The 22,776-nt window shown below is 36.5% G+C and overlaps 1 protein-coding gene across 1 annotated transcript in view; it reads left to right on the top strand.

Annotated features, from left to right (window-relative positions):
• Positions 1–9,013: 9,013 nt before the first annotated feature.
• The window catches only part of LOC135461413 (phospholipase D1-like), a 36,053-nt gene continuing 22,290 nt past the window's right edge, over positions 9,014–22,776 (top strand). Inside the window, exons 1-6 of the mRNA XM_064738504.1 lie at positions 9,014–9,017; positions 9,266–9,295; positions 13,991–14,141; positions 15,850–15,978; positions 21,236–21,341; positions 21,569–21,634. Coding sequence (XP_064594574.1) covers positions 9,014–9,017; positions 9,266–9,295; positions 13,991–14,141; positions 15,850–15,978; positions 21,236–21,341; positions 21,569–21,634 — 486 coding nt within the window. The remainder of the gene's footprint in view (positions 9,018–9,265; positions 9,296–13,990; positions 14,142–15,849; positions 15,979–21,235; positions 21,342–21,568; positions 21,635–22,776) is intronic.

The raw sequence follows: 22,776 nt of genomic DNA, 5'->3' as shown, positions 1-22,776 counted from the left end.
CACAACAATGTATCAGCAAACAGATACATTTTCTACCCACCAAAGCATCTGGCAGTGGTGATATCAATAACAGTTCAGGAAATTATACCAACATATTCCCAGCTGCATGCTCCCTGTCATAGAGTTTTGATGGGGAGAAAAGCTATCCACACACCTGACTAACCTTTTTCCATGCCAACAGAAGGGGCTCATGTGGGGGCCCTGGGTACTGTGAAACGGGGTTAACACAAAACATAAAAGGGGCTCTGTTGAGGATTCTTTGATAACGTATAGGTTCAAAACATTAATCTTCCGTTTTAATCATATTACAGCATGTATTATGATGTAGTAAGATCTCAATTTGTCACCGTGATTCTAAGAGTCCATGACTGAATTAATTCACAAAAAAATAAACTAGGGGATCTACGTTAGTGGGCTAGGGCTGGTCAGGTCAGTTATAACCAGAGCCACAATTCTCATCAATTCAATTTTGCGAAATTAGGTGTGTTTTTAAGGTATAGCGTGGCGAAAAGAATTGGAACACAGAGAATTCCATATTTTGCCCTCGTAAGACCCTGACAGCTGCGATGTTTACAAGATTTCCTTGAACAATTTACAATGGCTAGCTCACAAAATGAGTAATTAATTTGAAATCTCGATTCCCTATGGAAACACAGTGACAGTGGTCATCATTTCAGTAAGGTAATGAAAAATATGTCAACACTTTTATGGGTATCCAAATGGATACCGGTGAAAACACTTCACAGGTAGGCCTATCTCGTTCTACAGGTATTGGATATGGTATACCCATCGAAGCCCTGTAAGGCCGGCTTTGCTTAACAGTGGGGGAGGAAATTTTATATCTCAAAAGAACATCTGTCACCTGTAAACAGAGTGACATTTCAGACAAAAAAAAAACAAGTTATTAAATGAAATAAAACAAAAAAAATTTGACACCTGTTAAAAAAACAGAAAAAGAATTTCTTTCAGGGCCTTTTTGAAGGGTCGGTTGCGTAACATCAAACAATTAATTTTTTAATTTTAGCCCTATAAAATTAATAAGACAGAGTGTTATTAATTTCTATGTCCCATCACATTAAACTTATGAATTATCAGCTGCCCCAGTAAAATGTTTAGGGCCTTCTGTCTGTACACAGATTGTGGATATATGTAACAGAGAGTAAAGCACATGGTAGTGAACTTCTCTGTAACCAGATGATGTAGGTAATATATTGGGGTTGGGGCTTCCATACCTCAGAGTATTCAGAAGTCAGTTGAAAGCTGTTGCTGTTGTATGACCTGCAGCAGAGATGATGATGGGATGATTGTCACATTGGCGGGAATGCGTGGTGCGAACACGTATCGCACAAGAAGTTTCTTTCTCAGAATTGAATTTTACTGCAATATATTCAGTTTTTCTCTAACTTATACCATACTTTTGAGTTTCTAAAACTCCGTATTCAGTATTTTGAATTGCGACATCTATGAACCCCTTGATACATCTTTCAGTTTTCATGCAGATAGAGAATAACAGCTATAAAGCATTATAGCAGCGCGAGATGAAAACAGGTTGCTGAGCCATTGGAACATTAGCTCTGAGGAGCAACCAGATTTTAAATTGTTTTGTTTGCAGGGAAGCATATGTACATGTGTGCATGTATGGTACCAGATGTGAAGGATATTTTATGATGTCTTGAAGATCTACAAAATATACTGTAATTCTTCAACCTTTCACATGTTTGCAAAGTGCTTATTCAAGCATATTTTGGTTTCCCCTAGGCTCTGCCCAGTTTCCTCTCACCATAATCATGCTGGCCACAGTCGTATAAGTGCAATATTCTTGAGTATGGGTTAAAAAACACCAAGCAAATGAATAATTAAATCAAGCATATTCTGAAGGTATTATTCCGTGCAGACTGATAAAATTATACTTTTTATGAAATCCTGGAGCTGACCAGCCCAACTAGTGCAGTTTTATCTGCAGTATCACATTAAGAAGGTGCATAAATCGCACTGAAACTTGCTCGTTTACGAAACTTGCTCGCATGCGAAAAGGTTGAGGAACTATGGCAGTTCATATTGCAGGTGTACTACACCCTGACTGCTTGTAGGTCCTGCAAGGCTCACAGTGTCTGGCCTGCTTATACTGAGGCTGTAGTAACACTGAATATGTAAAAATAGCAAGCTCATGTAAGACATCTCCCTGCCACAGGGTGCCTAGACTACAAGTAGTTCCAAGGTATTTAATACAGTCCAAACACATTCTTCCCAGTGTTTATATTTCACTAGAACAGTATGACTTGCACATGGCTACTAGGAAGACACATTGCTTCACTGACGTTCCTGTCATATTTAAGTATACAAAGCTATTGCAGGAATTTTACATAAACTAAAGAGTGACTTAAACCAGAGTTGGCCTGTGTGGCTGAGTAGTTGGAGGGCGAGCACAGCACGATGATGTGGAAACCTCCTACTAATGAGGCCTCAGAGCATTGGTACATGCATGGGCAGGTCTGCCAGCAACATCCGGAGTACTATGGGTTTCCCTAGGGCTCTGCCTGTTTTCCTCCAACCGTAATGCTGGTTGCCGTCTTACAAGGGAAATATTCTTGAGTATGGCATAAACTCCAATCAGATAAATAAATAAACTAATTCCTCAACCTTTTGTTATATAAAAAAGCAACCTTCTCTGCATTTATTGCACATTTTTAATTCGAATTTGGAGACTAAACATCATTGGTTGGATTGACCAATCTCAGGGTTTCATAAAAAATGTAATTTTATCAATCAACACAGAGTAATGCCTTCAGAATATGCTTGAATAAACACCTTGCAAACATGGGAAGGGTTTGAAGAATTACAGTAGAGTAGTTTTCTTTTACTTGGTCCTTCAACTAGTCCATACCAGTAATAATGCATCTGATTAATAGGTGTCATTTCCTAATAATGATACTGCTACAGTAATAATGCATTTGGCGTCTTCTTACATATAGGAATAGTATAGCGTAAATACATGTTTATAATACCAGGATTTGTGAGGTCCACCCTGATTTGTCACACCACATGCATGAGGCAGTGGGCAACTCCAAACTTACTTCTCACCGACAAAAAATGCATAACTGCATAGCAGCATAACCTTGTGCAGTTAAAGATAGCTGTATTTCTGCAGTCAGCTGAAACTTGTTTGATTGCAAAATAAGTGCATGGAGATTTCTTTTTCATCTACTTCACCTCATGTGTAAGCACAGAAGTTTTTCAAAGTCATTTCTAACAAGGTGTAACACTCTTTGTTTACATGTTTTTCCCTCTTGTTGCCCTAATGCTACACACTAAAAATAAACGTAAGCATATCTGGGTCACTACATTTATTATGTCGTATATTATACCTACTTGAACCAGACTGAGTGCTCTGTTGACACAGTTGTTACCTGTGGGACAAGGAATGAAATGCTTGTGTGTATGTCACCATGCTTTAAGTTTCATTCAGGAAGCCTACCGATGCACATGCATGCATGTATACACAGGGCATAGCTACCAGATTTCACAGGTGTTTTCAGTTGGACTGTTAACAGATGGTACATATGACCAGTTTTAAGACTCATGTGGTGTTTATATACACAGGTAGGTGCTTAATTACATGTAAGGGGGTGAATTTAAAAGTGAAGAGGGCTTATTAGCATTGTTTACCTGTTTATGTGGTACTCTATATTCTATGTGTTAATTCTAAATGCATGTATGGGTGCATTGGTGTGAATGGGAGCTTAGTACGCCAGCATGGTGTATTGATTAAGGAGCCACTTTCCAATGCTGTCGCTGTGAGCTCAAGTCCAGCTCATGCTGGCTTCGTCTGCGCTCATTTCCTCCCATCATAATGCTGGTCGTCGTCATATAAGTGACATATTCTTGGCATGGCATAAAACACCAATGAAATAAACAGCACATGTGTGCATGGGTATACATTGGCTTGATCAAACTTTGACCAACTTATAACTTTGTAAGTTATGTAAATTATCAAGGTGGGAGTAAATTATAAAGGTGAGTGTCAGTATATACATGTATGTACATGTTTCATGTATAGACATTGATGTATACTATGATGGCTTTGCTGATTGTACATTCATCCTGTGAACCTCTATTTTCTTAATGTATTTAAACATCTTTTTGTAAATATATATATATATATATATAATCATTACATGTATATAAGATTACTGTTTTATTACAAACCTCCTAAGTATCTGGATTCTTAATTCATGTGTGTTAGACAGTAAGGAACAGATTGCCTTAGTTACCTTTACTGCTATTAAAATTGTGAGCATATAAAGAAGGCTCACATTGACATCATCGATTTCTTTAAATCAATTGTTCCGTCATACATGCACTTGTCGGTGCACACTGCCGTCAAAACTCAGCAGTAGAAATTGCTGAATTTAAAATTTGCAGATGTACCAGCAATCTAAACTAATGATGGGGTCACATACCCGTACATTTATGACTGTAGGAAATTATGAACCAGCCATTGCTGGTTTCCCCTCCGATTGTACGTGTAAAGGCCTGTCAGCAACCTGGAGGATCATTTCCCTCGCTCTCTGCCCGGTTTCCTCTCACCATAATTCTGAGCGCTGTTGTAGAAGTGAAATGCTCCTGAGTAGGGCAGAAAAAAACTAAAAATGTAATTAAATACCATAAATAAATAAATCAAATCTATCTTTACTATGCAACAATTGACATGTAGAACTATTCCAGCTGCTAGAAGAGACAGGGGGAGATAACTTAGCATGGTTTTTAGTGGACAAACAATTAGTGTTGATGATTTTCATTTTCATTACCATAGTTAACCTATGAATCATGAACTGCTTAGAGCCAACCAAATTCATCATTATAATGATGAACAGCAAAAGGCTGTAAAGCAAAGTATCTGCCTTCAGGCATATTGTGTTATTCACGTCCTTAGATTCATCAACTTTTGCAAGGTCTTTCATATGTGTTCACTCACACGAGTCAAGATTTTTAGAAATACGTTGGGAATTTTGAAGCTTTTCTCAGTGACTGTAGGAGTTAAGGTACAGTATACAAATTGTTTATACTTGAGAGGAGGTCACAATTTAAGCTGTTGATCCTGTGGGCATTAACACAGGATTTGTCTAAAATCTAACGAAAGGAGAATTAGCAAATATTCAGAGCCTGTATCAGTGGTTAATGAATGCATTCTCCGGATTTATTCTGTATAAATATTTTGATTAATGATCTCTCGACAAGCTAGACCAGGTCCATTTAGATGCAATATGCTTTGAAAACCCATACTTACTACAATCATGCCTACTTGTACATTATACAAGAATTTAATTTCACTATCTTGTGGTCCTGTAGGTTAGAGTTTTGAGGCTCTGACTAGTTTACTGGAGTAATTAATTGACAGTGACTTAAGACTACTGGTCTTGATGATGAGTGAATCACTTCACCGGTATCTGAATCCACTCGCACAATCTCAGAGTCTGGAGTGCCAGTTAACCATGATGTTAATTAATGTGGGCTCTGGTCATACAATGTTCCACTTGAGTGAGTTTTCAGAGCATCGGCCTGTATCCTGTATGTAAAGTCCTATGCCTTTGTGTTATTTATCATGGACTCTACGTGGCTGTGTTTCTACATGGTAAATGTTTAGAGCATTAACCTTCATCCTTCATGGGTTTTTTTTTTGTTTTTTTTATAGAAGCTGTAGATTACTTCTGTGTACACCATGCATGAGGGAATGCTCTGAACATCAGATTCAAACCTTCCTCCTCCAATTTATAATAACTTTTTTTAAAAAGTAACTCAAATCTAGCTCTTACAGGTCAGGGTGTTTTTCAGTTACATGTGTACCTGTGAAAAGGCAGTGCTTAAAACGGTTTTATTTAAAGTAATATCTGACTCATTTATGTGTGGCACTATTGCAATTTTACTTTATATATCACACTCGGGGCAGGTAACTGTTCTCCTAATGTTTCCTTTTAAATATTTGTTTGCCGAGTAACTTAAGGATTGATATAGGCCCTGGCTATTTGCCAATCCTCTTTTTCTGCATGGAAATAAATTTCAGAAATTGCGGTTCTTGGCTCCGTGAAGAAATACATGTGTATTTAATTCATACTGTACAAACATGTTTACCACATAGCCTCTGTTGTATTAAGGTTTGGAGACATGCATGCTTGTCATGCCTGTTATGCTGTCATTTTAATACATAAACATGCATGTATATGTATTGTAAATCTTCAACCTTTTCAACTGCTAAAGCACTGTTTTCAGTGGAAGTTATGCATACAGTTATGAAAATGGTGCTAAAATTTTTTTCTCTACTCCCCATAGTTCTCTCTAACAATGTTTCAAAATATTGGTTGCAGCGGCGGTTGAAGAATTAGGGTTGATGCATGTCAACTTGATGGTACATACATTGTATATGTACTGTCAGTTCTCATGAAGTCTGGTCTAGATCCAGGAGGAATCAGATCAGAAGTATCACATCTAGATCAATTGAAATATAAGCGTCAAGTCGGACATTCATATACCATTAGTAGTCCGTAAAAGGCGTTCCAAGTTGATAATCGCAAGATCCATTTCCAAAACAACGTTTAACACTAACTCCCAAAGACAAAGGTATGTAAGAAATTATACAAATAAGAAATAAAGCCGGTAACACACAAGAGAGAAGCGGTCATCAGTTTTCAATGATGCCGGGCAGACAGTGAATATTCCAGGCATGAATTCAATATGAAAGTTTAAATTCGTAGTCCGTGAATGAGTTCCATGTCAAATAACAATTAAACAAGTATCTCAGTCGCGCTTTAATTGCAACTGTTCATAAAGGCATCATGCTGATGTAATGAGCATGGCTACCTTTACAGTCCCTAGCCCCAGGTTAAGCGGTATAAGATACAGTTTGAAAATGATGAGCGTTACAGACCCTAACCGATCAGATAGTGATTCAAAAGTAACGGACGATTACGTCTTTCCCGTTAATATGTAAAGATCTCATGCTACAAGAGGCGCCATCTATAATGTTACACTAATTCCTCAACATTTTTATGTATGAAAGAGCACCATCCAGTGTAATTGATGCACATTTTTAATTTGATTTTTGGAGACAAAACTACATTGGTTGGATTAGCCAATTTCAGGGCTTCACACAAAGTGTAATTTTGTCAGTCTGCACCCAGTATTACCTTCAAAATCCGCTTGAGTAGCACCTTGCCAACATGAGAAAAGGTTAAAGAATCACATTAACATCCTGCTCTCACTGTTTCAACTGCGGCTGTAGGTCAAGATGTAGGTTGGGTACATATGTACCTGACGAAGGGGATGTAGCTTATTCTGTGCATTCCCATTTCCAGCACCTATAAACCGGACTTAAAACAGCAGTAAATGAATAATGATTGGGTTGTGGGTTTTTTCATTCTTTGTACAGTTTAGTGCCTCATTTTACCTGCATCTGTAGAGATCTGTTGATCTTAGGAAAGTGTTGTGAGGTTTGTTTGCATGATGCATGTATTGTATTCTTCTTGAAAATTGTAAGTGTACATTTAAGTTTCATCACCAAAAATACTGTTTAGGACCTTTATCTGGCTCTGTAATTGTTTTTTTAAAGGTATTTCTTAGGGCAAATGGAGCAACTAAAGTTAATATAGAGGTACTTCCTGGTTTGGGGCTCAGTATATGGTGATAGGTTAAGTAGAGGTTGACCTTGTGTTAGTCTGCTAAGATTACAGGTGTCAGGGCATGATCTCTGGTGTCTTTGGAATGGCAGCACTATAACTGTATAGCATGTGGACAGGACTTACAAAGAGATGTCATTGTGATACCACAGATTGACTGACATAATATTGGAAGTGATAAATTATAGTGAGGAAACCCAACAAACATGAAGGCCTGGGGGCTGTAACAGTTGCATTGTTAAGGCCAGATTGATTATGCAAAGAGAAAACATTATGTTTGTGGAATGCTTGCATGTACCCCTGAGGTCAAAATGTAAAATGTCTGTCTATAGCCATCTGTTTAGCTGGCCTTTAATCTGAAATGGCACATGTTATGAGAGGTCAAAATATCTTTCTCTTACAGCCTATGGTATATTCAATTTGCTGAATTACCCTTCTTAATAACCTACATGTTAATTTAGCGTACATATGTGTTTTGAAAACTGTCTTGATTTGCCAAAGGTGCATATGTACTGTAGAACATGTAGCCTCCAATCATGGTATGTTGTCATCAGTGACCCTAATGCTTATGGTATGACAACAGTCGTCTACCATCTCTTCATATTAAGAATATACTTATATTTGCCCTAACATGTTAGAAGCAGTGTAATGAATAGAAATATCATGCAAGCTTTTTTTTCTCCTCTTATTTTAGATGAAGGAAGGGATACGTTGCATTGAAGAAGTAACTAGAGCGTGGCAGTAGACGGTGCACTGTTACACAAGCAAACATGGAGTATAGCGAGTCAGTACGGAGAGATACAACCCACGATTTTCTCCGATCGTTTTCGGTGATCTCTGAGGATGGAGATTTCGAGACTCTTAGCCCCCCTCTCCCCTGAGGACACCACGGACATGCCCTGGAGGATAACCCCAGAGGAAAGGCAGTAAGGGCTCATTTTAACATCATGCTTCCATAACACAGTGTGAATACATGTATATATGTACATGTACATATATACATGTATTCATGAGATTCCAGGAATTACCAATGTATGAACTTGCTGATATCTCAGTTAACCAAATCCTTTATTTAGATGGAGGAAATCCACATTGCTACTGCCAATATATGTTTGATTTATGAATTATCATAATTTCATCACCATTATCATCTAGATAGCTAGAATTGAAAAACATGAACAGACACCATATTCAACATGTGAAGGGTAGTAATGAAGCTAGTAAGGGGAACACATGTAATGACTAAATGTATTGTGCTTCTGTAGACTAGTGGTTGTTTTGGCTGCCATAATAGGCTAGGGACACATGGCAGGTATTTTAGTTTGATACGCAGTATAAAAAACATGGGTAAATGTACTTGTATCGAATTATATTTCTCTTGTAAGCACAGATCTGTACTGAGATACTGTGTCTTAATCATTGTATGTTTTAGCATTGACACAAATTCAAGCAACTGGCACAGGTATATTAATTACCTGTATTAACATACTGTGTCTTAATCATTACATTTTTAGCACTGACAAAATTCAATCAGCTAACCCAGGTATATTAATTACCTGTATTAAGAAACTATGTGTTAATCATTACATTTTTAGCATTGACAAAAATTCAAGCAACTGACACAGGTATGTACTGCAATTTTCCACAAAAAAAAAGTTTTCCTTGTAAAACGTCAGAACTTCTGTGTGCATCTCAATGAGATTTTGAGTAATGTCTGTCAGTGAGCTGTGTTTTTACACTTGTGTGAGTTGTTGTTGCACAATAGATTGATTAAGCTTGGTAGAGGTGTCATGGTTCAAATGCAATATGGATGTTGTCATTGTCCTTTCTCTTCAGTATTTCAGCTGCATGGTTTTGATTTTGGTGAGCACTGAGTGGTTGGTTAAACCGATATATGGACCCATGTTCAAGGCATCCATGACTGGCAATACATCTAGCTTGAATACTCAAATTAAGATTTGATGTTTAGCTCAAGTGAGAAAATATTCCCACCACATTCATCAGTTCATGTACTGGAATGCTCTGACATGACAAATTAGCAGAATCCTGAGTCAGCCGTGTCGGACCATCTGGGACAGTAGACATGAAGAGTATGTCATGGCTGCCGGGGTCATTGTACTGTTAGTATTGTCATCCTGACTATATGTACACATGTTTTTTTAACCCTTAGGGTATACATAGTCATTTGACCTGCTTTCTGCTGAATGTAAGTTTAATTTTCTGCAGAACATGGGCTAAATTATTACAAGTACTTTATTACGAAACTGAAGTGAAATATGCAGTTTATAAGGAAGGGCCAATTTTAGCCTAGTTACGTGCACATACACCCTAAATGACCAATTTTAGCCTACGTACGTGCACATACACCCCTAAATGACCATAAAGTTCGTCCATGGCTAAGTTGCCTACATTTCTTGATTCCGAGAGTTTTATTGATTATACAAAGGTGTTTGCTTGCAGCATGGTGTGTTATTCTACTGGAAATTCTAAGTTTCAGCACCAAAACTAATATTTTGTGACATTTCTTTGCCTCTAAAAATGCACTTTAGTGAGTGAAATTTCAGGTCATTTAGGATATATACACGGTAAATCACATTTAATCTAACGGAATTTTTTGAGGGATAATCACCCTGCTGTGTAAGTTGGTGGAAAATCATATAAACTCTTCACTAACTACATGTAACTACTACATTTCCTACAGGGGCCTCCATGCCCGAGAGGGTTAGCATGCCAGCACGGCGTAATGACTCTGGAGCCTCTCACCAATGGGGTCTTTGTGAGTTCAAGTCTAGCTCATGCTGGCTTCCTCTCCGGCCGTACACGAGGAGGTCTGCCAGCCTTCTTTTTAAGCCCCAGAGTGTTGAATTTACAGAATGCTTTACAGGTGACCAGGTTTCCCATTAAAAAGAACTGTTAAACAAATTTGTCTCATGTACTTACGAATACTCGACATTGCATTTCATTAGGCTATAAGTAATAGGCCCAACAATGAAGTCAACCCGATGAAAAGTTGTGGATAACATTGAAGAACAAACATATACACCTACCTACCATCCTTTTTTCCTTTCAGTATACATGTAGATACAGGCTCCATGACTGAAAGGCCAAATAGATGAATGCAGCTTCTGACTTGTTGACATTATCGGCAGTCTTACTGGATCCTGTTAGCCTTTGTCAACTTTTACGGCAATTAACACTCATTTACAGTTACCCCTGATAAACCCACTTCAGTACACATGCACTGTGTTTCGTATTACCTTAAAAGTTTCATTTTATCATACAGCCATTTTTTTCTGTTGGCAGAAAGGCTGATTATTTATTGCTGTTGTGTTTACTTTTCACTTTATGCACTTGCAGTGTTTTTCGTTTTTAGCACCTTAGTGTGTGATTTTGTTTATGGGTTTGCTTTGGTTTACCTTAGTGTATTTCCCTTTTGATGTTGTTTGTGTTCCTCAGTTACTGCTATTTGGAGATTTGGTGAGTAGTGCCCTTCCCCCAAATCATCATCTGTCCCACTTCCCTCTGGTGCCCCTCTGTCTTTGCTGTTTTTGTGCATCTTCAGGTGGTTGATGCTGAAGCTTGCCTTACTTGTATTTATGTCAGCTTACATGAATTTTTAGTTTTACGGGTTAATGTAATTATAATGCAGCTGTTTGTATTGAATTTGTACTGGCCTATATATGGAGCATGTATGTACTGTAGGGAATCAGTTTTCTTAAAACTGCATCTGCACATAGGTGCTTAGTGATTTTGAAGGAGATATAGATGAGGTAGCATCCTCCCTGGATGCCTGTTTAGTGACCTGCACTGCCAAGAATTACTGCCAATGTCAATCATTTTCCAGTGAGAACCTATACATTGCAAAGCACCAGTCTGATTGGCCAGTGTGTAGGGGCCAATTAACAGGGCTTCTTCTCATTGGTCCTTCAGCAGAGGTCACTGAACAGGTCTCATGATGACAGGATATTCCCAAAGTCTAGCTCCACATTCATAGGCTAAGTTATATGTAACTACCATAGCAACTTATATATGTATATGTTAGCGGCCTGCAGATTTAGTTGTTAAACATGCTTGCTTTTTAATCACTGTGGTGTACAAGGTACTAGTTCAATACTGACCTTGAACTGGGAATTCTGTATATTCCCCTACAGCTTGTGAGATCTTATGACAATAGGCAGACGGTTGCGCTTGTGTGGCTGTTTTATGTAAATATATATATTTGAACATTCATTGCCATGGTAGTTAAAATCAACCTACAAGCCTGTGATGGCTTAATACAACTGAGGCCGATTCTGACTTAAGTCAAAATTTAAAATCTTTCCAAAAGGCTTAGTTTTTGATACTGAAAGTTGAAATTTGGATACGTTTTGCCCAAAACAGCTCTGTTGAGGTGGACAAAATTTGTCTTCATAACACCCAAAAATAAGGTCTAAGGTGGTATTTCAAATTTGAACTTAAGCCAGAAATCAGTCCTTGGCCATAGATCCGCTTGTAACAAGGTCATTAAGGGTCAGTTTACAGTAGTTGTGTGCAGTGTAAAAATATCTGTTTGCTGTTTAATGTGTTTCCAGAAATCTTGCAAAATAGGAATTATGCTTGTATCTCACATGCGTATGGGGAGCTTGTATTCGTATTTGACATGTATGTGGGAATATTGCTCAAGTACAAGTGTGTGTGTGTGTGACATTCATATTAGAATCTTGTATTATACATGTACATTTATGTGACATGCATATAGGAGTTCTCTACTTGTACAGGTGCATGTATTTGACATACATATGGGAGCCTTCTACTTGTGCATTTACATGTATGTGAAATGTATGTAGGAATGTTCTGCTTGCACATGTATGTGACATCCATATGGGAGTCTTTTACTCGCACATGAATAATGTTAATATCTGGAAGATTTGCAATTATGTCCTGCCCAACCAAATTTAATCAATTACAAAGTCTTGTGAAAGTAGCCCTTGGGTCAGTAAACCATCAAAATTTTGTCAATAAAACATTGATACATTGGGAATTGTTTGACATGAAGGTCATCTTTTGAGCCTTTTCACAAAAGTGTCTTGTAAATGTATTTAAAAAATACAATTTACATGTATGTACTTAACAGGGGAATTTAAAACTTGGAAATCTGTTGTAAAGGTAAAAACAGTCCTACTGCGTCATGTGACTTTTGAAAAGTGTTAGGCAACCTTTGTTGACACTAATTTACTGATCACCTGTCTCGCACAAATGACAGCTCTTTCCTTTAGGATCTTCTCAAGTTCACAAATGTCCAGATTTGCAAGTTTATGCGATATTATTATTGAAGTTGCCATGGTAGGCCACTCTGTGTTAAAAATGTGTTAATGATGTTTTCTTTAAGTGTGGCCTTTGTTATCTGATTGGGTTGAGGAGGAAATGTTTAGTGTGCATCTTGTGTTGTTGATATGTGACTTACATCAAACCAGGTAGCAGGAGATACCTGTATGCCATGAGAAATTGTGAACCTGTCGTTGGATGTTTGGAGAGGTGGAATAGATTGTCTCCCCTGCATGATTGTGGGTTTCATTAGGCAGCATTTGTACATGTATGTTGTCTGGTGGGTACAATAGATTGGTTATATATTATCATCTGTTATGAACTATATAAAGTATTAATTCAAAGCAGGAAATTCATTTCTCAGTGAAATATATGTTTGTTTTTTATTTGCATTCTGATGACGTGTAGATAGAACGAAAAGATTTAAATGTACTCTTTTTTTCACACATTATACATGCACATTAAACATTCTTGTTTCGGTTGCATTTGTTTTTTTAAATCAAATATTTAGCTTTACATATTTTTATGAAAGAAAGGAAAATATTAATTAAAGTATTTATATACCTTGAAAAAAGACTAATGGATGCTGTTCTGCTGTTATGTCATCAGAAATGTATCAGGTTGACGAACATTTTTTCTCTGGTACAATCTTGTTTTTCATTGTAACTACAGAGAACTGAAGAACCACATTTGTGAATGGCATGTACGTTGTAAAGTCTCACGGTTAACATAATCACATCCTTGACAGTGAACGTACATTGTGAGCGTCATAATACTCAGTTTCTCCATGCTCTTTCAGGTCCATGCAGTGTGATGAGTTGATTATCATTATGATGAACATAAGAGAGTGATTCAAACTGTTGTAAATACGCAGAAAGAAGTCTATTCACTCCTGTTATCCTAATTAAACTTGGACTTTCAGCCTTTTCTAATGTGTCCCTCCTGTATTGCATCAGTCATTTGTGATACAAAACCTCTGTAGTGGTATTAACCCTACTCTTTACTTTCACTTTCAGTTTTGCCCATCATCCCCTTCACTAGTGTGCACCACTTGCCTATTGCATTTGACTCCAGTGAGCGGCAATGCTGGATTCCTGGGCGGCCAGTGACGGTGAAGATAACCAGCTATGACAGACAGACCCATCCACGGAGACTCAACCCCAACCTGTATGTGCTTGTGCTTATAAATAATAAATTTGAACTTTCGCTTATTTTTCCCCAAAGGATTTGGGCATTGGTTTTGTGTGAAATTGGCATTAGGTGTGTCTTGTAACTTAAAAGTTATTTAAGTCTGTGTTTCACTATGCAGCCAGCATAGAAAGAGTTAAGGTAATTTTCTCACATTTTCAAGTATGATTACAGTTGTGAGAAAAGAGGTCTGCTAAAAAAATATTGCCTTCTGCAGGTCCTGCCGTATGAAATGTGTTTATCAATCCGAGCTGGTTAAGTCTCACGTCTGTTTAAATTAAATGGGCCAACATCATGTACATGTGGAAAGAAGGATACAGAAATGTTGGTCCAATATGTGATGTCACCGGATTTAATAATATGATAAAGAATCTGCCAGAAAACAAAAACCCAGTGGAACCTATATGCACAGATAAGGAAACTCTCAAATATTTATTTACCTTTCTAAATTGCCATATATGTATATTTGACCTTTGTCACAGTTTGTTGTCCTGTTAAGTCTTTGTGTTATTCTTCCTGGAGAAAAAGTCACTAGCTATCTCTGTAGTCAGATTTGAATCCTGAGGCCTGTACATTTCCTACTTTAAAATAATGTTTCCACAAATGAACAAGTACCTTTAAGTTTTAAAATGTATAAATACACGCTATTCTTTTTCTGTAAAAACATAAGCAAGGTATGCAACTATGGTGAGGGTTCTTTTTTAACTGTGAGGGCTCTTTTTTCCAAATGGCAAAATAATGTCTATATTTTACAAACACTTGATGCCAGCGGTTGCTATTTATATAAAGGGGCCTTCCCCATCAATGAACTAGCATACACGTGACCATTATGGGTTTTTATGCGAGTCATCACTAAACACATGTACATTGGTAAGTGCATACTGACATCATTTAAAAGTCCGTGAACAACATCACGTGCCCTATATTATCAGTCTCTTGTGATTTCCACAGCTACAGTTCAAAACATGAATGCTGTATGTATGAAGTGGGTTCACTGACTCACCAGTAACACTCACTTGTGAACGTGTGATAAAGCTCTTGCAGTCACTGCAGTAAGATATACTGTACTGATGTACGCCCAATAAAAAAACAACTTCAACTGTTTACACATAATGTTGAACTTTTTGGGATTTCCACACACTGTGTTGAACTTTTGGGGATTTCCACAAATAATGTTGAACTTTTGGGGATTTCCACTAGATTTCCAAAGTATTAAAGTAACCTATAGTTTTGATGAGTTGATTTTTATTATTATTATATATATAGAGAGAGAGAAATGTTAGTGTATAAAATCATTGGGATTGATGGGAACAGTAAAAACAGTTACATGTACATGTAAGTCTTGCCTTGAAATCGTAATGGATGGATTGCATCAAGATCACTATTTTTTCAGTTGGCCTGTTGGTCTCTGTTGTGTGGGTTTGTCTCTCGTAAGATTTTGTTGAGAAGAAATTTTGGAATTGGCTAGCTTTTAACTATTCATGACACATTTAAGTTGAATTTGTTTGATTTATACAAGATGGGCAACATTTTGTGGTTTTCTAAGCACGGCTTTAGTCACCCATTAAAGACTTTCTTGAATGGATTTTTAATTACAGAATTAATGCTACCAAAGGATTTTGTTTAAGTATCGATAATTGTGAATTTAAACTGGATATAAATTTTATTTTTTTATTTTTTTCCTCAGGTACACAATTGAGGTCTCGCACGATGAATTTAAGTGGACCATACGGCGTCGTTACAAACATTTTAGTGATTTACACTCAGAGTTAACAAAATTTCGTCGTCTTCACAGTATTCCTTTGCCAACAAAAGAGTAAGTACTTTTATGTGTTTAGAATTTAAACACTTGTTTTTTTTTTCATGTGCAGTTGCATGTAAATATTATTTTTGTCGTTATGCAAGCATGTTGAAATTACTGAGCTACACCCTTGCATCATATTATTATTTTATTAAATAAAATATTAATATAAATACATACATAAATACATACTGTAATTCTTCAACCTTTGTACATTTCAAGATTTTTTCAAGATGCTTACTCAGGCAAATATGCACATCTATAAGAGAAAAAAAGAAGTGTACATTTTAACCCTATAAGAGAACCTATAAGTGGAAATAGGATGTTTTGTGTCTTGAGTTAATAAGTATGCTTCAGTACACATCATTATGTTTTCAGACTTTCAAAGATGAAAGGATCCATTGTAACATGATTACGAAGAGTCAATACGATCATGTTATATGTATATATATTGATGTATCTGGGTCAGGTGTGTTTGTTTTTCTTAACAAGGATGTGTGGTAAATATCATAACTGCATTGACAGAGATCTGTTGTGAAATGACTCAGTCTGAAGGATTATCATCAACCTGCTAATTTTGTACACGGCCCTAATGTCACACCCATCATGTTTTAGCGGGTTTAGTGCGGACCGATACACGATGTTGAGGTTTATACTGGTATTTATACACCTGTCAGTACGCATCACCTATGAAGTGCATATCAGTCTTATGAAGTTGCATAGTGTACCTGTGCAGAAAGTGTGGTTATTTTATAACAATATAACATGAGAACTAGAGAAGGTCCGGTTGTACTTTTACGTAGCCAGGTGGGTATCTTTGGTTTTAATTTTGTTTTACATGTATAATTTATGAAATTACCCTAAATGACCTAAAATTTCAGCACACAAAAGTGCATTTTTTAGAGGCAAATAAATGTCACAAAGTATCACTTTTGATGCTGAAAGTTGCAATTTTCCACTAGCATATCATCCCATGTTCCAATCAAACCTCAAAACACCTGTCTAAAATCAGTACAACTCTCTGAATCAGGGAAAATGTACAAGTTAGTCATGGACAAAATTTATGGTCATTTAGGGTGATTTATCATATTTAATATGGATGTAGCATCAATTATGAAGACTGAAGTTCACTGTAGAGCCCTGAAGTCACAACCACTGATCAGACCTGGCTGTGTGTTGTCTAGACTTGATTCCCAGGGTTACGTGTCAACCATCTGTGGCCACCATCACGTTTGACATTTCTCAGAAATCTGATATATATCTTATTTATTTGAATGATTGATGTTTTATGTGGTGCTCAAGAATTTTACACTTATGACAGTGGTAAGGGTTATGGGTATAAGAAACTGAAGTGTCTAGATTACCCGTTGCCATGCATTTAGCAGACAGATCTGAAATCTGATAAAGATTGTAGGTATATATTCTTGCTTTCAGTGCATATCTCGAGACACAGTTTTCATATATGTACATTCAGGCCCCTTCTCAGATTTTACTTTTAAGAGTACTTGTCAGAATTTTCACACGATCCATTTACAGTTATGCAATATTCCTACTAATGTACAGCGTTTTACAATGTTTCACACATATGATATGATTCACATTACAAAATTATATGGTGAACAGTATTGAAATATTAGACATATATTGATGTTGGATTAATGAATTTGTCAGGTGTGAGTAAATACTATGTACTTAGACAGAGTATAAAAGTAATAATTATTGCTAATTTTAGTCCTTTTTCTCATTTGGAAACGTTTTGATTTTGTCAAGTGCCTCTTATCGAAGAAAATGCAGTGGCAGGTAGAGAGAATTTTTATTATGGGACAACTTTGGGAGAGGTTTTTATTTCCACATCCTGGTTTTTTTTTAATACCCTTTTCACACAGTTTATGCAGCAAATTTTATCTGTGAGAGCATGTAAGACCGAGACATTAAAAAATATTAATGTCATTATTATAATATTAGCCTCCTCTTCTAGGGATTAGGCCATATGCTCCTTGAAGCATTAATATCATGAAGAGTTTTGATATAAAGTTGGTAATAAACTTGACTTTAAAATTATAACACTTCATTCGTTTGTATGGTGTGCTGTATGGTTTGTGAAATGATTCGGCGTTTGGATGTTTGCATTTCATGAGTTTATGGTATGTGGGGTGATTTTTTGGATTGATTGCAGTGCATTGACATTTCATGAGATTATGGTGTTTGGCGTGAGTATGGTAGTGTTAAAAGTTTGTTGCGAGTTCATGTGTTTATAAATATGTGTTGCGTAGGGTGTTTATTAGGGTGTTTACAGATTTGTTCAGAATTTAGGAGTTAATCATATATTCCTGGAGTATTGAAGTCTGTTGACAGTTCATGATTTCCTGTTGCTTTATTTGGATAATTATCGCATTTGTTTACTGTTTACTGACATTTCATGGGTTTGTGTCACACAGGGGGATTTTTTGAGAGTTTACGTTAAAAGTCTTTGACATTTTATGAGCTTTATGACAGAATTTAAAAGATTTATAACCAAATGAAATCTCATTGACAGCACTACACTGATACATGACTACAGTCATAAAATGCAATCTTATTTTGTGTACTGATACTCGAAATCCTGTCCCCACTATGCGGCTGAAATATTGCCGATGTAGCATTAAGCTACAATCATTCATTCGTTTATTCAAAATCCTGTGTACTGACAAGCCCAAAACAGGTTGTTGGTACTCATAAAAACAGATAGAAAAAAAGAGGACCATAAATACTTGATCTGTGTAGCCAGATTATACATGTTGTCCAGTGTTGGTTCACACAGGCTTGAATGTGTATCAACAGTGTTGACCATAACAGTTTGATGTTCTGTGAAAATGTTAAGTACTCTAGTCTAATATTTTAAATTTACTCATTCAACAGACATACGTGTAACTGTTACAAACATCAGACTTATTCCTTCAGATGTTAGGAATTTGAAGCCATTCAGATTTGTGAAAAAAAAAAACGAAAATGCATTAATTGAGCTGAGATCATTGTGAGATTCCATAGCTCATATTATTTTATAATGGTCAAGCGGTTACATATACCACCCAATTAAATAAATTGTTAATTGCACTTTGTTGTTGAAAAGACTATTATGCAGTAGGTGTTTGGATTAGGCCAACACATTAGTTTTTCTGGAAAGATATTAATCAAGCTTCACCTAAAATGCTTAAGTGATCATTTAAGCTTGATGAATCAGTCAGAATCCTGTGTCTTGGATAAATGATACACTTCAGGTGAAATACAGTAATTTAACATTAAAGAAATGTCCTGCTGAGCCTCAGAACAGCCGGACCTAGAATTAAGTGACCTATCTGTTTCACCTTTTAATTAATCCAGTTTAAAATACTGACGCCTGTAGTTTGATTAAGCATCTGTTACATGTTCATAATGGGAAAATTTTAGTTCAATCTCGATATTAGACTGAATATAAATTCCCTGTGCAGTACATGTATGTGCCACACATAGTTGCACATATACCAGATGTAAAGTGTAAAAACTTTTCAAATAAAATTTTTAATTTGTCTCAAATACTGTGACCCCAAAAGTTTGACCTAACTGTCCTAATCAGGAGAAATGAATATATATGGATGAAACTTTAGGTCAGATAGAGTATTAAACTGTACATGTAGGTGCATGTAATTGCTGCAGCTTCATGGGACTTCCCCTGTGTACCACAGTTGTATTGCTGAACATCATACAACCATGAAATAATCATGACTGTCTTGTTAGTACGTCCAGTTCCGTACTGTTACTTATCCTGGACCAAGCCTGCATGTGTGCTCATGCAGGAAAACGAGAATGTCCTGTTATTACAGTGCTCAGCTTTGAATAGTATCATACGTAGATCAATCCAGTATGAATGGAGATGTTTATGAAAGAATTAATTTATAGTAAGTATTAGCATTAATAGTCTTCTTCACCTGTGTGTAATCATGTTGTTATGACTAATTTATCTTGTTATTTTGTAGCTGACCAATACGTCACTGTGTATAATCACTTATGAAATATGATAGAAGTAAATTTATACCCAGGATGTGTGTAAATTTTTTAAAAGAGAACAGATCCTGCTGTAAATACTTACATGTATAATGCACATGTGTGTGGACTGTGTATAGCTAATACAAATCAAGTTGCACATACTTGTGGCTCAGGTGACATCGCTGAAATACTGGGATGTTGTCCTTTGATGTTTCTTTATATTGTTGTACATGTTATACATGTAATATTTAAATAATTTATAGGCATTGAATTATCATAAATGAAAAGCTGGAAAACAATGTGTACATTTGCAAAAATGTGAATTGATAAATGTCAGACCAATGCTACGATTACTGAGTCCACCAGTCAGTGAAATAGGTTATTTTAACTGCTGTAACAGAGATAAAGTTGCACAACTATGACGTTCATCCCGATAAGAAGAATTAGGGAGATTACAGATTATTAGAACAATCATAGTCATAATTGCCATCAAGATCAAGTAATCTGTATGAGCGGAATTGTAAGTCATGATACTGCCTGAGGTGGTTTGCCGATTTAGTAATGTTTTGTGAAAAGCAATTTGCTGTTTTCCCACCTCTGCACTCTTCTAAGACAACTCATTATATCCCCAATTCACAGGAAATGTTTTTATTTACAAAGGAATCATTACTCACACCCCAGCTGATAATGCACGCTGTTTTCCATCAATATTGGACTGGTACACAGAAAACATGTATATGCACCTTTTAACTTTTATTATCCTAGATAATTCTATTTTGTGTGTACTTGTAAAGGGTTCTTATCCGGACCCGTTTGGGAGACCAGATTTCTGTCACTGAACAGTCATCCCTAAATAAACACATAAATTCATAAATGTACATGATTTGTGAATGGAATGTATTGACGAGATCAAGCAGAGACTGTGAAAACATTTACGTTTGGAATTATTAATGTATCATTTTTTCACATCAGCTTATTATGCTCTTATTCAGTCAGAATCTTGTTTAATATATTACTGTACCAAAGTGGTAATTATCATTGATGCCTACTGATGTATCTGTGTTTGAATGTCGGGCACAAAATAAATCCTAGTAACAGTGTACTAATATTACGACAGTCTCATGCAAGTCTCATGCATTTGTACACGTGTACTAATGTGTTCATGTACTTGGTTGTGTGGATATTGTATGTGACGGTGGTTATTTTCAGTATGTATGTACTTGTAACATTGTTACGCAGGTACATAGTGTATGAAATGTTTTCTTTTCAGACACCGTCAAACGAGGATGAGTCTCAGAGAACACAAACGGGAAGTGTCCAAATTTCCAACCAAATTGGAGATCCGAGTTAACGAGGAAGATATCCCCGCCAGAATGGTAAGCATCAAGGGGCATTACTCTTGATAGGTCACCTTTTACTATCTGTACAAAGAGCAGCAGGTTTCTGCATTAAAGGCTTATCCTGACCTCTCTCATAGTTGAGTTAGAATGTTTTCAAATTTTATTCCAAACATTCAGTTTAAAATTAAATTTATCTTTGAATGCAAAACAGCTGCAGTAGATCTATTGCCTGTTCACCTTCTGCTTTTTTTTCTGTTTTACAGAAACAATTAGAAGATTACTTGAACACTATGCTGAAGTGTGCTGTGTATAGGAATCACCATGAAACAGTAAGGGTTTCTGTTTTTGTCAACATTTTCACTGATAAAATCCTCCTATCTCCAGTGTGTTTTTGCCATGAGTGTACAAGACTGGTGCATTTTGTCAGCATATTTACACATGTGCTGTTTAGTCATTGTTTTAAACATTCACTAAAAAAAAAACTACTTTTAGAGGCAAATAAACTTCATGAGCAAATGATCCCTGATGGCAACTGGAAATTTCATGTTGTGTCCAAATGAATTTCACGACTGTAATTTTGACCATAAGTTTGGGATTACATGCATGCTCTTGTTGAAATTGAATTGAATTGCCTTTCAAAGAAGTCTTTAGCACTGTAGTGTCACAGTGTTACAATGACCTGTCTGCATTCTCCACCATTTTGTTCATACCACTTGTTGTATTAGGTGCTGGCTCTAGCGGGAGATAAAGCAAGGGTAACAGAAGTCTGTTGATTTTTTTCAATCATCTTCCCTCTTTTGTAGGTCGCTCAAGGTGGTCTTGGGAAGACCTTTGGGGCTTCGGTATTTCCCATTATCACTCCTGAGTTGTTTTCTTAATAGCTTCTGTACAGTTTCTTTTGCTTATGGGATATGTGTCGTAAGCCATAGTGGTTGTGTTGAGATTTCATTCATTTGGTAGGATTTTTGGGGAAGTTAGTTTTTTGAGAAATCTGTGTTTTCCAGAATGCTATTTTAATTCCTTGGCAGAATAGTCTCTCTATGGTTGACTAACAGTTTAGATTCCTTGATTTTCTTTATAAAGACTAGTTGTTACAGTTTCCATCTTTCTCCATGAGTTTGTTCTCAACCATAGACACAAATTATGGAAACTCTATATCCAAGTTACATATCCATTCCATCCATAGGGAGGAGTTTAGTAGTCTCTTTCTTTGCCAGTGGATCATGAAGACACTCCAACATATATTTCTTGGGTTCATTTTTATTCAACCTATGACACACAGGATTTAGCACCTTTTTTGTGTTTGCCTGTTATTTCGTTGTGAAGAATGCCGTCATATAATTGCTTATGCGCTTCGGCTTCATAGTCGGATAATTATATACATTAATAACTGTATAGTGTTGTGTTGTCTGCCAATATTCTATTCAGTTTCAACACAAAACTTTTTAAACTTCGGCTGGTAGTCGCAGCA

This window comes from Liolophura sinensis, chromosome 1, assembly GCF_032854445.1.
Source record: "Liolophura sinensis isolate JHLJ2023 chromosome 1, CUHK_Ljap_v2, whole genome shotgun sequence".
NCBI lineage: Eukaryota > Metazoa > Mollusca > Polyplacophora > Chitonida > Chitonidae > Liolophura > Liolophura sinensis.
Note: the sequence above shows the minus strand (reverse complement) of the source record. Positions and strands in the feature narration are given on the sequence as shown.